General features: G+C 45.1%; 1 protein-coding gene across 1 annotated transcript in view; it reads right to left on the bottom strand.

Moving 5' to 3' along the window:
* Positions 1-14,890, bottom strand: part of ASB2 (ankyrin repeat and SOCS box containing 2) — a 33,513-nt gene that overhangs the window by 15,692 nt on the left and 2,931 nt on the right. The window contains exons 2-6 of the mRNA XM_050336770.1: positions 11,372-11,636; positions 9,692-9,796; positions 4,794-4,960; positions 3,980-4,135; positions 1,691-1,936 (exon numbers count right to left, since the gene is read on the bottom strand). Of these exons, the coding sequence (XP_050192727.1) occupies positions 1,691-1,936; positions 3,980-4,135; positions 4,794-4,960; positions 9,692-9,796; positions 11,372-11,616 (919 nt within the window). The 5' untranslated portion in view covers positions 11,617-11,636. The remainder of the gene's footprint in view (positions 1-1,690; positions 1,937-3,979; positions 4,136-4,793; positions 4,961-9,691; positions 9,797-11,371; positions 11,637-14,890) is intronic.

Here is a 14,890-nt window from a genome sequence, read left to right as displayed (position 1 = left end):
AATCTAGCTTTTTCTGTTGTAGATATTCAAGGCCCAAAAGCCCAGGTTTTGACTGTCATGTACTGTACCATATACTGCTTTATGTGTGTATCCTAAATGGGAATGACAGTTCACTGGAGTTTTGCTTCTAAATTCCAAAAAAGAAATCATGTTTGATCATGAAAAGTCTCTGCCAAAGAGAACATTTCCCTGTGTTCTCACCCTAAGCAGAAACATCTGTGTTGTGTTTGGCCCTCTGAAGATGCTGTAGCTGGAAACATCAGGAGAACTGCAGTGACAAAAGATAATGAGGGACTACATTCCTAATGAGAAAGAAACCCTTTTTATGATGAACATTGCTCATAATACACAATGAATGATATCATTCTGGGGATTTTCAGAGGACCTTTTCAGGCTTGAAACAATTGAGCAGTTTTATTGGATTTTCTCCTGTATATTTTTCTCAAAATTGAACTTTAGGAAATCCTCATATCTATCTAGTTTGGAACACAAATCACATTCTAGCTTAGTTTCTAACATTGTAGGCAGCATGATGGACTAACTGGTCATGTAAAAATTTTTTTACAAGAGTAGCTGGGCAGCAGAACACATTTTTTGTTTCCTTGACTCTCATATCTTTCTTAGCCATACTAACTGTTTCAGAAGTTTTACTTTATCTCTGTTAAGCTCTTGTTTCACAAGTGCAGGACCCAGATCTTATCTGCATTGAAGATGTTAGCCCACTGTGAAAATAAAATATGCCTCATAATAGTATTAAAGTATGTTGTACTTAGTGTAAAGCTGTTTCACATGAGTGGAGCATTAAAAGGTATGTTTAATATTAGCTAGATTAAAATTCACTCTTTATAGGGTTGAAAATTTACACATAGGGAGAGCTAGTCTGCTTCTACTTGATGTAAACCCATTACCTCTACAATAGTACTTTATCTATTTTCAGCAGAATACATTAAGAAGAGAGCAGCTAACATTGCCCATCACTGCACATGTCCATGAGCAGATGGGGTAGGCTAAAGTTCAACTTCTGCCACCTATTACCACCTACAGCTGTCTTTTATGACTGATTGGATTTTGGGCTACATGTTTCAGCAATGTGAGTTTAGAAAGCTCAGGAAATGCAGTTAGACAGCACCATATTACTTTCCAGAGCAGGTGGCCATGAATGAATGCTGAAGAAGCGCACGTGTCTAGATCATGCTCTCTGAAAGACCCTACCCAGTTCCACCATCTGGAACAACAGGGTTTTAGTGCCTCTGCAGGCTAGATCTTGCCTCCAGAGACACAAAAAATGAGCCAGGGAGAGTTACTGGGAACTTTGAATTATTTTTAATTTTTTAATGGCCAGTCTTCACGAGCGAAGATCCGGGGAAGGTCTTTCCACCTTCCAGCCTGCGCATTGGATTTTTTAGGTGAGACACAGTGTGCGCGGAACTGAGCCCACCCTTTAATCCTAAGGTTCATCTGCCGGGGCCAAGCGAGCTTGGACGGTGGCAGAGAGGTCCTCAGGACGTAGATGGATTGCCTTTTTAAGGGTTAACGAGCTCCATCTGGCCCGGGGAGTGGCCCTGACCGGGAATCGAACCCGTGTCTCGGCGGTGACAGCGCCGCGCCCTTACCACTAGACCACCAGGGGCTCCCGAATTTAATTAAGAATTAAATGAATAAAGGCATGTAATGGCACAGCTGTACTCACCACATTTTGCAAGGTATCTCAAGGCTTCCAGCTGCCCACTCTCAGCTGCCACGAATAAAGAAGTGATCCCGTAGGCATTTGCCGACTCAATCTTGGCACCGCCTTTCACCAGGATATCAATAATCTCCAGGTCATTTCGGGAGACAGCCTCATGGAGAGCAGTCCATCCTCGATTGCACCGATGGTTGGTATCTGCATTGTACTGCACCAGGAGTCTTGCAGCCTCTGCATTCTTACGCTCACAGGCTGTTTTGGAAAAATGGGAAGAGACTAGGACAGGCCTTTGAAAATATTCTGGGTGTTGTATGTCCATTTCATGTAGCCTAAGGCAGTGTAACACAAGTAAGCCATAGTAAGACCAAGGACCAATTCAGGTCAATACGAGGGCCAAGGTTGCTGCCAAACAATGCTGTTGCAATGTGGGACTCCTAAAGGATGTGACAGTGAAACCAATCTTCAGCTGGGAGCTGGTGGGAGCTAAGTGTCCTGTGCAAGGCTTGTGCCAAGCCTGGTACTGGGGGGAACCCAGTCCAGCACATTTGTACCAAACGGACACGACAGTGACAAAGTGAGGTGACAAATGTGCAGGAAATAATTTATGAAGAACAAATGTGTTACATAAATCACATGACCTGAACACTTTCTTTCCAAATTCTGTGCAAACTGATTCTTTATCTTACTGTCCTGGACTGCAGATAAAGCTCTATATAGACAAGAAAATTAAAACAAAAGCTCAAACCAACAGTACCCAGAAAAGGATCCTTAGAAAACAGTAATTGTGTGAGTCAGTAGCACTTTTTCAGCCTGAAACAATTTTTAGTTAAAGACCATCCTGAGCTAAAGAAAGGTTCTTAATCATTAATAGCATTTTGTTGATTTTTATTCTGCCAATTTGTCCCATTGCTTTTTGAATCTCAAATCATCAGATTTCCCACACACTTTTATGGTGGGATCCCAAACTAAAGGTACATAGGACAAGCAGCTACATTTACAAACTCCAATTAGAATTTGTTGTACAATGTACAGAAGAGAAGCCAGGACATTTCATAGCAATTGGGTTTTTTTCTTTGAAATAGTAGTGTCTTTTTTTCACAGAGGTCCCACCTTTTGGTTTTGATCCTTCCCTTGGGATATCTCCACAGCTTCCTCTCCCATAAATAGGTGTCGCTCATATGTACTGAATGTAACTATGTAACTGGATGCTTCTGTAATTACCTATCTATAGCTCTGAAGAGTTTAATTTGCTTCCATATGAGGAATGGCTACTTTGTTATGATAGATTTTTATTTGTTTGTTTGTTGGGGGGATTTTTTTTGTTTTGTTTTGTTTTTTCCTTTCTTTTTTTGTTGTTGGAAGATAAACTAGAATATATTGCATCACCGCTAGCACATTCTTCCTAAGAGTTTTTCTCTGGCTAAAGGGTGTTTTCATATCATTGTTGTTGTTACTATTATTACTATGAGCACTATTATTACCACCACTACGATGTGTTTAATGCACAGCTGAACAGCGTTCCCTTAGCCAACTAAAAGCCAGAATTTTAAAACAAAAGCATTTTAAACTGAGCAGCTCTAATGACAGGCATCCAAACTTGGAGGTGAGATTGGTGTTTTAACCAGTAATATATGCTTTTAATGTTTTAGAGTGCTAAAAATTGTCATGACAGGAGTGAAGGCGGATTGACATGAAGGTGTGAGAGATCATCTCCTTCTACGAATCTTTGTGATATCAGGGATGTATTGCTATTCTGCTAAAGAAAGAAAGTGTTCTCTCCAACTAGCAGCAAAGTCATATGTCCATGTTAAATACTTTATCCACCTCACTGAATTATTTGTAATTTTATGCCTCTCCCATAGGACACAGCTAGGCCTGACCCACATAGTATATGAACCACTGGCATGCCTACAATTACTTTACTCCCACATCTAACATCTACTTAGATTCCACTGTTTAGAAAAGCATACATATTCCAGTACTCTCCAGCTTTCTGTAAGTTTGGGACATTGTGTAGACAGCCCGTGCTTAGGACCCCACTGAACCTCTCACACCCCCCTCCCAGCACCACATCAAAGCCTGCACCCTGCAGGGCAGCTGCTAATCCTGTTTCTGCTGCAGATAAGAAAAAAGGCCATGGCATGGCAGGTCAGACATAGGAGATAGAGGACTACTGCAGGGAAGTAGAAAACAGGAGCTAATTGCTGAGTTTCTGCCCCTCATCACAAGTGATCCTGCAGTTCTGCCTTGCTGGAGCCAGAAGAGTTCAGCATCCCTGGAAAAGCAGCTACACACCTTTGTAGAGTGGCGTTTCTCTGGCCTTGTTGGAGATGTCGGGCTCAGCCCCAGCCTGCAGCAGGGTGAGCAGGCAGTCCAGGTTGCCCCGGCTCGTGGCCAGGTAGAGAGCTGTCTCCTCATTGAGGGTGCGTTGGTCAATGGTGCCGGGATACGCTGTGGAGGAATGGTGAGCCCAAAGTCATTAGGGCATGTAGTGCACAAGTATCTACTGCATCATCACCTTCCAAAATCCTTGGAGTTTCAAGTAAGTTTTTACTGCCTGTTTCTTTTCCTTTTCCATGGTCAATGTAAGTTAGGAATATACTATAAAGTTACTATAATTCAGATTGAGTATCTAAATGTGTCACCAGTTTAGATTAAAATGTTCAGCTATGGCCACTAGGGATGTAGAAATTTGTTGAGTAACTTCAGCAGCAATCTGAAAACAAACTACAGGAGTTAACTGCCTTCAAGCACCAGCAAAGAGGTGATGGGTTGGATCTCCAGTGGCAAGTGGGGTAATTCCTATCAGCTTTGGCAGCTGAGCAGCTCATAACAGCAGAGAGCTCAGCTTCAAGGCTTTAGTGTGAGAAATCCATGGCTTGGCAGGATCTATCCTTATATCACTTTCTCCCAAATATCCTAACTTCTAAGGCTTCAGTCTGGAAACCTATTTTCCCAGAGAAGATGAAATTATCATACAGTCAGAGAGGTTGGAAAAAAGTTTCACGCACAGTCCCAGGCCAGGATTGGGATGCTGCTAATACTGCCTTTTAGTTTATCCATATTCTTCTTCTCCCTTTTGTAATTAATTAGTTTTAAGTTCACTGACCTTTTTGCAACAGGCTCAGGCAACCCACTTGGCCATAGTATGCAGCTTCATGGAGGGGTATCCAGCCATCTTTATTAGGTTTAGAAAGGTTTTTTCCTGATTTCATCATGTTGCTTACTGCTTTTTCATCTCCATCCTTGATCGCTGCCACTACAGGGTCAAGTTCTCTTTAAAACAAGATTAAAACTTGATTACTGCTTCCTTCATTACTGAGAAGCTTTTTGGAGCAACATTACTGTATAATTTGTCCAAAATAGTGAACCCCTTCAGCCTATATACCAAGCATTTGTGACCCTGAGGTGTCTTGCCACAGGGCCTATAAAGGTAATGTTTGTCTTCTCTCATTTTACCATTCTCAGCAAATCAGAAGAATCGTTCTATAGAGGAACTGATCTCTCTCCTCACTCCTTGAACTCCGTCAGGCTTGGTGCTGTCACCACTTCCCTGGGGAGCCTGTTCCAGTGCCCAGCCATTCCCTGGCTGAAGAACCCAACCTAAACCTTCCCTGACATAACTTGAGGCTATTCCTTTGGGTCCACTTGAACTTTAGGGTGTTTGTCTTGGCTCTCCTTTCTTCATCCAGGGACGACTGAAAAGAAATACATCCACCTGAATGAAATTCTAAGCTGCCTTTCATGATGTCACTACAGAGATCCACAGCTATAGTTATTTCAGCATTGAAAAACCAGATTTTCAGAAATAGTAACTACTTCAGACATTATTGACCTTAAAAAATATGTCTTCAGTGTCTCAGTAAGACATATGAGATGCTGGACACTTCTGAAAATCTGGTTGTTAGCTGTCAAGTGACTTAGTCCATTCTAACCCAACAAACCACTGACAGGCTCCACAGGGCCAAATAACTTCTAGACACAAGGATTAAAAGGAATGAAAAAATATTAGGGAGGAAGGGAATATTTAAAAGTCTCTCCAGAGTTCAAAGTCATTGAAATGTGTAGAATCACTGGATATATAAATAACATGTAAGTAATCCTTTTGTTGTTGTTGTTTGTTGGTTGGTTGGTTTTTTTTGGTGCTACCTAGTTCAGATACTTTCAAGAAGAGTCTCACTGAGAAAATCTACAAAAAGCATGAAGTGTGCTCCATGCCACCCAGCATGAGGCACAGTGAGCAGCCTACAAGTGCTCTTTGCCCTCACAAGTCTTCCCTCTGCCAAGGATGCATTCCACACACTCCGGGCAGCAACCCATTTCTCCAAGCTCTGCAAGAGTGGTTGCAGAGCAGGGCTGACCCAGGCACATCAGTCGTCCTGCAGAGCAACAGTGAGAGCTACTGGGAGTCTCCCCACATAGCAGGAGTCACAACACAGACTGACAGTCACCATTCCCCCAGTCAGCAGTGTCTGCAGCAGGGCCTCCTTCCACCTCATCTGAGGCTGCTGGGAGCGTGGTAGAGGCAGGAAGCTGGGAAGTGGGTATTCTACAGTCAAGTCAGGCAGGACCCCTGCCCATGGTGGGCAGCAGCTCTGTGCATGCTGAAGGGCTGTACCTTCCAGTGTTGGCATCTGCTCAGGCTCCTGCTCAGCTGTGCTGGGACAAGGCAGCCATGGCTTTCTTATTTTGATGCACTAAATAAATAAGCTCTAGGACAGCCAACATTGCAAAGGATGAAGTACTTTTCTGGTTCTAATGGGAACTTGCAAAAAATGAATGTGGGCTATACTTTCAGAAAGGAAGAAGTTCATGAAAACATAGGAGCATTTGTGGTTTGAATTAACTCTATGGAGAAAAACTTGCAGTCCTGAAGCCAGAGAGATGTGGGAGACAGGTGCATGTCTCAGAGAGACTGTTAGCATCGACAGGGTAAGAATACAGCATGTGTTAAAGGTTATGCAGGGTAGTGATTATAGGAACAATCTTAAACTCTAGTTATGACAGAATGAAAGTCTAAAATACCACAACAGAATGAGATCATAGACGTAAAAATATGGGCAGGTTAGCACAGGACTCCTCACAAAGCAGATTACTGGTGCAACCTCTGTATTTAGTGCGAGTTACAGGAGCAGTGCTGGATTCCATTGCCTTGCAGAGGATGGACAGACCAACAGCCTGAGACTCACAGTGGCATCACTAATTTCAGTTTGCCCAAAGGTACCCAGTCTGTGCCATAAACACTGACACTAGCCTTGAAAGAAAAGTCACCAATCTGCTTCTCTGAGGATAAACTCAGGGCCTTGAAGTGGAACAGGTGAACTCAACACTTATGACAGAGAATGAGAGAAAACACCATTTCCCAGGAGAAAAAGTGCTTGGTTCCTCTTGCTCCTTCTCTACAGCTGGAAGTAGTGATTTCAAGATAGTAGAGTCACAAAAATAGCAAGACTGGAATGGAGAGAGATATGGGAACCGAGGTCAGGCATTTTGCCTGAGAAGATAGCAGCTAGAGCAGGCAGCTGTCTTCCTGGCCACAGCCCTCCCAAGAGGAATCAGCCGACCTCTGATAACTGCCAGGCTAAGGTCCCAGGGACACTGCTGTATCTCCAGGCTGTTTGGAGTACCCTGGGGACTAAACCTAAAACTGATAAATTTTTACAGATAAAAAATTTTTATACAGGTGTTAGAAACAGCATTTTGTTGAAGTCAGCTGACAGCAACTACTGGCATGTCTGTCTGGGAGAGGAGGCGGAGATGGGGGATCTTCATGTTTCAACGCCTCTGGCACAAGGCTGCTGAAACCATCTGTTGTTCTGTGCAAAGGTTCGTGTTACACATGTACTGTGACCTCAGGATTTGGGCACATGGTAGAGTTACCGGCGCTTAACGAGTTACTGCATGCCAGGTGGCTGCAGCAGGAGTCAGTGCATGGGGTTGGCACACAGCAAATGCAAGGTGAATCATGTTATCTGAGACTGCAGTGAAAGCAGGAGGGTACCTTGGATCTGTGGTAGGGTTAAAAATGTGTGAAGAATCAGTTACTATTCTGCTTAAGCCCTCAGATCTTGAATGAAGCAAACTTCTGTTGGGTTCCTTGACCTTAAATGATTCCTGAGTAAGATGAGGGGGTTTACTGAACGAGGCTGCATATGCTTTAGCCAAGTAAATTCCAGATCAGAACAGAAAGTTTAATGAATCTCCATGTGAAATCCTTGTTTTCTGCCTGGCTTATAGTTGGTTGTTATAAAAACACAACATATTCTGCTGCCTGGATTTCATAAGATATCAAAAAAACAAGTATAAAACTATGATGTAAGTCTTAATATCTGATGAAATCTTAACCTTATGGGCAACTCAAAAGAATTACTGCTTTTCAAAGGCCAGTAGCCAAGACAATAAATACTCATTGCAGATGAGATATATGGTGAGGTCAATTTGGAGTGCTGCAGAAGAAGTTCAGTGGAGTATGGAAAAGTTCAGGAAGCTCTTTCTTTTCATAACAGCCTGGAGTGATGCAGGCAGCATTGAAGCAACAGCACTTCCCCAGGTGAAGCCAAATATCATGCCTTCCTGGGTCAGAGACTAGAGTAAAATATCATGCCATCATGCTCTCCTGTGGCTTCCCAGTTATATTTTTGCCTTTACCTGGCAGCAGAGGAGGGTTGGTTTATCAGCCTTATCCCAGCCTTCCTGTGGGCTGAACTCTATCGAGCTACTTGATGCAGAAGAACAGCCTGCACCCCACCATGCTGCTGGACCCAGAGCATCACAGAGGCATGCAAGGAGTGCAGAGCACTTACTGAGAGGATGTGATTTCAGAGTGGCCAAGGGGAGCTGGCAGGTAACAGGGATAAGGCAGGCTTCATGTTGCAGCAGAAAGAGGTTTTCACAATGTCAGGGAGGGCAATGGTATCGGAGGGCCAGGAATAGACCCTGCATCAGCCAGGATGTGGGGGGAAGTGAGGAAGACTGTAGAGCTGGGTGAGGGATGAAGGGAAGAAGAGTCTTGGAGGAGTAGTCCCTACAACCAGGCATCTAGGGAGATACTTTTAACACAGATAAAGCAAAGTAGATTTGAACTGAGTAGATAAAAAGGGCACGGAATTTTTCTTCTGCAGGGATACAGAGATGTGCTGCCTACAACACTTTTCTCATCTGATTGCTAAAGGCAGGTGCACGTGTCTACTCTGCATGCAGAGAGCCGTAATAAACCCGTCATGGTCCAGACATTTCCACTACACACAGGCACTGTGGCAGAGCTTGGGCCACCCCCTTTCTCATCTGCTTTCCTCATCCAAGACTCTGTGCACTTAAGCTTATCTGCAGCCTTCCCAACAGCAAAACATGACCAGGAGAATCAGAGTCAGTAAAGGTAGTTTCCTTTTTGGGCAAGTAAGCCCTCTTCAGTGTGGCAGAACAGCACAGGTATGGCTGGGAAAAGGCACAGTATCTTGGGAGCATTTATGAAATATTTAGTTTCAAGGACTGCACTTTCTCACCTTATTTATATGTGGTGATACATTTTTTTCCCCACTCTTCCCCACTGATGAACCCTGAACTTAATACCAATGCAATATACCATTACTATCAGCACCTGCCTGCCTCATCTGCATGGTGATAAGTGAGCCAGTCTATTTAAATCACAGTGCATTTGTACCTTCCCTGCTGTCCTTGTCACCTCAGAGCTACTGACTGATCCAGAATCCCCAGGATATGTGCACTGAAGGGATGCAGAGGGATGAAGAGGGAGAAGGGAACAAAGGAGGTTTGAGGTGGCTCAACTGCAAGAGCCTGGGTATGGTCTGTGGCAGCTAGGAGGTTGGAAGGAAGAGCAGGAGTGCAGCGAGGGTGCGGTGAAGGTGTCAGCAAGACCTCCTCCAGGTGAACAGCACCATCTCCCCCCACCACCATCGCCACCCAGAAGAGATGTCTCAGGGATAGAGTGGGCAGCAAGGCTTGTTTTGACTGCAGGGTAAAGCAGGAGAGGAAGAGGGAGACACTTACACGGACTGGGATGTGCTGCACAGGCTGCTGTCGTACCTTCGCCTGAGCCCCGAGGCTGCCCCCGAGCTGGATGGCTGAGCATGGCCTGTCTGCTGGGCCGCCAATCTGGAGTGGCGATGACATGAATGGAATAAGGAGAAATACTCCGAATAGGAGAAACAGGTCATGCTGAGGCAGAAACACAGACACACATCCACAGAAACGGAGCGAGAAAGCCTGCCGGTCAGGGCTTTGAATAAAAGCAGATGGCCACGGCTTGCACTGCACTGGATTCAGCTGCTCACTCGGCTCGAGTTTATTTTTGGCCCTCTGAGGAAGCGTCAGGGGATTCAAATGACCATATAAGACAACAGTGTGGTTAACCCTACCACCACCACACAGGAAGCAGGCATGAGGCGAGGTGAGGTGACATTCATCACCTCCAAAGTGCCACGCAAGCAGGTCAGAGATGAGTGCAGAGGAGGACCCAGGGTGTCTGGGTGTCAGCTCCATTTCAGCTCGGCTCTCCCAGGTGGCAGAAGAGTTCAGCAGTGCTACAAACCTGGTGATATAAGTTGCAAAGATTTTCCCTCCAGTCGGAGGTCAAACACTGCTGGGCTGAGGCAAGGGCAGGACAGGTTAATGCACAGAAATGATAATGCTGCCTTTTGCCAAAATAGCAGGTGTCAAAGGACCCCCAAGGAGGACAAGACCAAATGTCCAAAGAAGCCCTTCTTCTCCCCAGCATCAGGTCCCCACAGCACAGATGACAGTTCAAGAGTATGGTAATAACACTGAAAAATCACAGCCTTTGGTGGGGAATAGGATTCCAGGCTGTACAGCATCCTGATTCCACAGCTATGAATATGCTTACATCAAATTGTAATGGAATTGTTCCCAGTTTCCCACTCTTGGAAACCAAACAACTACAGGTGGTAATGAGCAAGGTGTCAGAAGATGGAGTTAGGACTAAAAAGGAGAAGCAAAACTTTTGTTCCTCCCAGTTTATTAAAAAGGAAAAATTAGTTTAAAAGGGTATTTTCCCTTGTTTTGGAGGTGACTTTGGGACCTATTCCCTTTTCCCTTGAAAAATCTGCCTTATATAAAATGAAAGGGGAACAGTGCCTGGGTTCAAAACTGTCAGCAAGTCTCTGTGATGACAACTCAGCATTGCAGGGGAGGGGGATGGTGCCACAGTTTGGTGTCTGGAGCTGTTCTTGGCTGAGAGCGGCATGTTTGAAGTCTCTGACTGATCCGAAATAGGCACATCCTCTTAAAACTGAAGTATCTAAAAGGTAGCCAGCTCATATTGTTTTATGTACCTATTTTACGCATCTCTCTTACAAATGTAAGCTTACAAACCCATAACAAATGCTGTCCTCCCTCTCCGGTAAAACCTAAACTCGGCATATAGTGTGTCCCTGAGGGGAAAAGGAGCAGCTAGCCTCAGGAGGGCTTCTGTGGTTCAGGAAAGCTTGTGCCCCTTTTTTTTTTTTTTTATTTGCTGCTGAAAACAGACAACATAAGCGTATTCTCCTTTTGCAGTGAGCACATAAATTGTTGACCTCATTGGATTTATAGCAGACTCCAGCTTTCACACTAATGACAGGCTTGCGGAGGAGCCGCCTGGCAAAGCTAATTAGAGAGCACGTGCTCTGACAGGGGAGGCTGTTTTCCCTTCCCGGGCAAGCACTCACTTACCTTTGCCAAGGGTAGATGCGGTAGGGTGGGTTGTGGGGGCTGGCGCGGCTGGGGGTGGCCGCCTCACCAGCACATGCCACCATTGACTTCTGGTGGCTCTGGGCACTTGACTGACCCGTGGGGTCCTCCTCCAAGCTCTGCCGGATGGCCATCTGTATAAGCTCATCTTCACTCAGGCTACTGTACAGACTGTATTCCTCACAGCCTATTGTTTGTCTTTGAGTATTTGCTGCCGTTGTAGCCATTTTTATTATTCTTTGCTTTCCTATAAAAAGAAATTGTGATCATCAAAATCTGGAAAACGAAAGAAAGAAACTCAAATGTCTTGTGCTTTCGTTCAGCTCTACCTCTTGATTAGACTGACCAGAAAACCCTTCAGAAATCTTCTACCAGGGAGAGAAAGTTATCAGCTAAAATCTGCATGTAAACTTAAAGAACTAAGTCCTTTCTGTCACACAGAAATAACTGGTTTAACTGGTGTTTTAAAAAGAGGAAATGAGCTGTTGCAAGCAAGGCAGGATTTTATCTACTTCTTTTGGTTTCCAAATCTCAAGAGAAAATAGGTAAAGGAAATCCCCATAAGATTAAAGAGCTGCAGTTTTGAATTTTACTTAGGAGAAGGCCAATGGATGTCTCTTTTAATTGGCTATATTTCTTGCTCTAATTGCAGGAAATCAAGGGAACAGGTTTATCTGTTTGCTGGTTTTCTACAAGGACAGGTTCTCCACCATGAAGTATAAAGAAACTGTTGAGCAATTTTTTCCACCTTATCTGGAAATCTCTCAAGCAACATGCAAAGCTATGCTTTGAAGTGACTTTGTTTCACTCAGTGAGGAAAGCAGCACAACATTGCTCTGTTTCACTTCTGATTTTTTGCTTTTTCACAAGGTCATGAGCGAGCTGGAAATGAGAGAAGGGGGAAACATTGGGGCACACTCAGCAATCACAGAATGGCTGTGAACCACCAATGAGCATGGACTTAAAAGACCAAGATGACCCACAATAGTGAAGAATTTCCAGCAGTGATAGGGAAGTACTAATGGTATGAGTACATAGTGCTCTAGAGGGTTCTCATTTGGATGCCAAAGAGCACTCTGGCCACCAGTGTTCAAGAGGGAGGAGATGGAAAAGCTTGCCTCATTTAAGAAAATGACAGCAAACATGGAATAAGTTTACTTTTTATAAGCACTGAGTGAGAACTGTGTAAAATTTTGGAGAACACTGGGATGAGGAGCAACGGGAACAAGCTGCCCAGGAGGACATGAGCATGACAGGGTAGGACAGGAACACAGCAGGAGGGGACTGTGCAGGCATGTCCCACATGTGCAGAGAGGTGAAAGGCTGGCTGAGTGCACCTGTGGGGTTGCCAAAAAAAGCTGCCTACCTCCACCCTATGTCAGCCAGTCTCTGTCCCAGTGATGCCACAGCAGGGTTGGTCTGCAGCTCCACACAGCCTGGCTGTGCCCAGGTTCAGGTCCTACTGATCTGGGCCACCCGGCAGAGCCGTGTGCATGAGCACCACTGTGCAGGACCTGCTTCAGCAGGAGCCTCAGGGGAGCCATCAGCTTCTCTCCCTGTGCAGCTGCTCTCTCACAGCAGGCAGGGGTTCTGCCCCTGGGTCACCACATGCCTGGGACAGCCTGGCTTCCTGGGCACTCACACCTACATCAATGGCAGACAGGTCCAGAATGACACAAGCATCCCACCAGGAAAGTACCCTGCTGTGGCAGCCCTTGCTGCTGTGTGCACAGCCAAGAGACAGTCCTGACAGGGAGGAAATGGTAGATCCCCAAATGCCAACAGGGCCATATCTATGCATGCACAGACTCTTGTATTTGTTTCTTTAATTTAAAAAAACACCCCCCTCACAAACTAATACAGTTTGAAGAAATGCAAGAGCTTGAATTAAGCCATAAGTAACTTAAAATCTTGAATTTAAGGTTTTCACTTCAGACATGGTGATACCTCCCACATCAGCCAGGTCAGACTAGCAAAGCCCACCTAAGAAGTGTGAAATGTGAAGACTTCAGGGTAAAGGGAAGCCTAGCAGATTTCAGACTGACATTATAACATTTAATAACAAAGGATGTATTTTACATCCATGGAAAATGCCAAATTAAAACCTTCAATTGGCTCTAAACAATGCTACCCAATTTTGATGGTTTTCTCTTTCTTTTTTTTTTTTTTTTAATTTATTTTATTTTTTATCTTTATTTTCAACCAGATCTCTCATGGTTGTAGTTCCCTTCTCCATTGGGAGCTGGTATGCCTCAGGTCTGCTATGACCCTTGCTGTCCCAAAGATAAAAGCCCAGACATCAAGCCGCGGATAGCTCTTGTATGGAGCTGCTACCTGTCCTGCACCCCAGCTGCTCCAATACCTGTCTTTGGCTGTTCTCCAGCAAGTGTCTGGCCAAGAACCATGACACAACTTTGTTTTTCCAGCAGCTTCTGCTGCTGTTTGGCTCTCTCAGCTCCTGAAATGCTGGGCAGCACTTGCATAGCTGCCCAGCCTCACGTAGTAACTCACGTAGGTACTCACGTAGTAACTGGTAAATGGCAGAGTGTGGAATCCACGGGCTGGAGTCAGAGGGCTTGTCTGCAGCATCCAGCACTGCATCCAGCACTGCAATGCCTAAATGTACTGACCTGGCCCCAGTGGTGACTCAGAGACCTTAACAAAGCTGTCACTGGAGAGGGCAGGATCTGATCCTAAGCTCCTAATGGAGGTGATGCACAGTGACTCTTTGGAGGAGGCATGAATGGAGATGAAACTGCTCCTCTCTGAGGGCAGCCTGCACCAGTGCAACCTGGGACACAGATCCCTCCTCTGTATCCTGCCCAATCCCATCACTGGCATCCTTATGCCACAGGAGGCAGGGCAGGCAGTGAATCCATCCTCACTGCGCTTCTGAGCTGGGTGTTGCAGTACTTTCAGGGGCAGTCAGGGCTTTGAGGAGTGTGCAGGAGACCACTGCCAACATGATGTCACACCCTGGCACAGAGGAGCTAACTGATTTAGCTACCTCTCTAAATTCCCAATGGACCAAGGTATAAAGGCCATTTCTGTACATCTTCCCCTCCCTCCTTTTGCTTCACACTTTGTTAATGCACAGAGAGTGATAGGGAGATTTCAAGTTTGCAGGGATGATTCCTATTTCACCCTTTTATTCTTTGTAGGGGTTAGCTGGGTCCAATCCACTTGCACAGCAAAGGGAGAACGTCTCCTGCATGTTGGTGAGCCTCACTAATATAAATATTTTGACAAGAGTTCCACAGAGTGCAGAAACAACAGTGTTGTGAGCTGCAGCTCACGCCACTGACTCATCCTGCAGGGAGAAACTTTGCAGGGCTCAAAATAAAGCTTTCACTTCTGCTTGCTGAACTGCACAAATATGATGACAGTGTGAGGGTCATATCCTGGGGCTGCAGGAGCCTTTGGGCCCTTACTGAGAGCCAGAGACAGCCTTGGCTGCCCTGAACCCTGGCAGAGACTGTTATAGTTGGGTTTGAAGCCGTT

The sequence above is a fragment of the Myiozetetes cayanensis genome, unplaced genomic scaffold (genome assembly GCF_022539395.1).
Source record: "Myiozetetes cayanensis isolate MyiCay16 unplaced genomic scaffold, myiCay2020 scf6-25, whole genome shotgun sequence".
Classification (NCBI taxonomy): Eukaryota; Metazoa; Chordata; class Aves; order Passeriformes; family Tyrannidae; genus Myiozetetes; species Myiozetetes cayanensis.
This window is presented reverse-complemented; position numbering and strand designations above follow the sequence as displayed.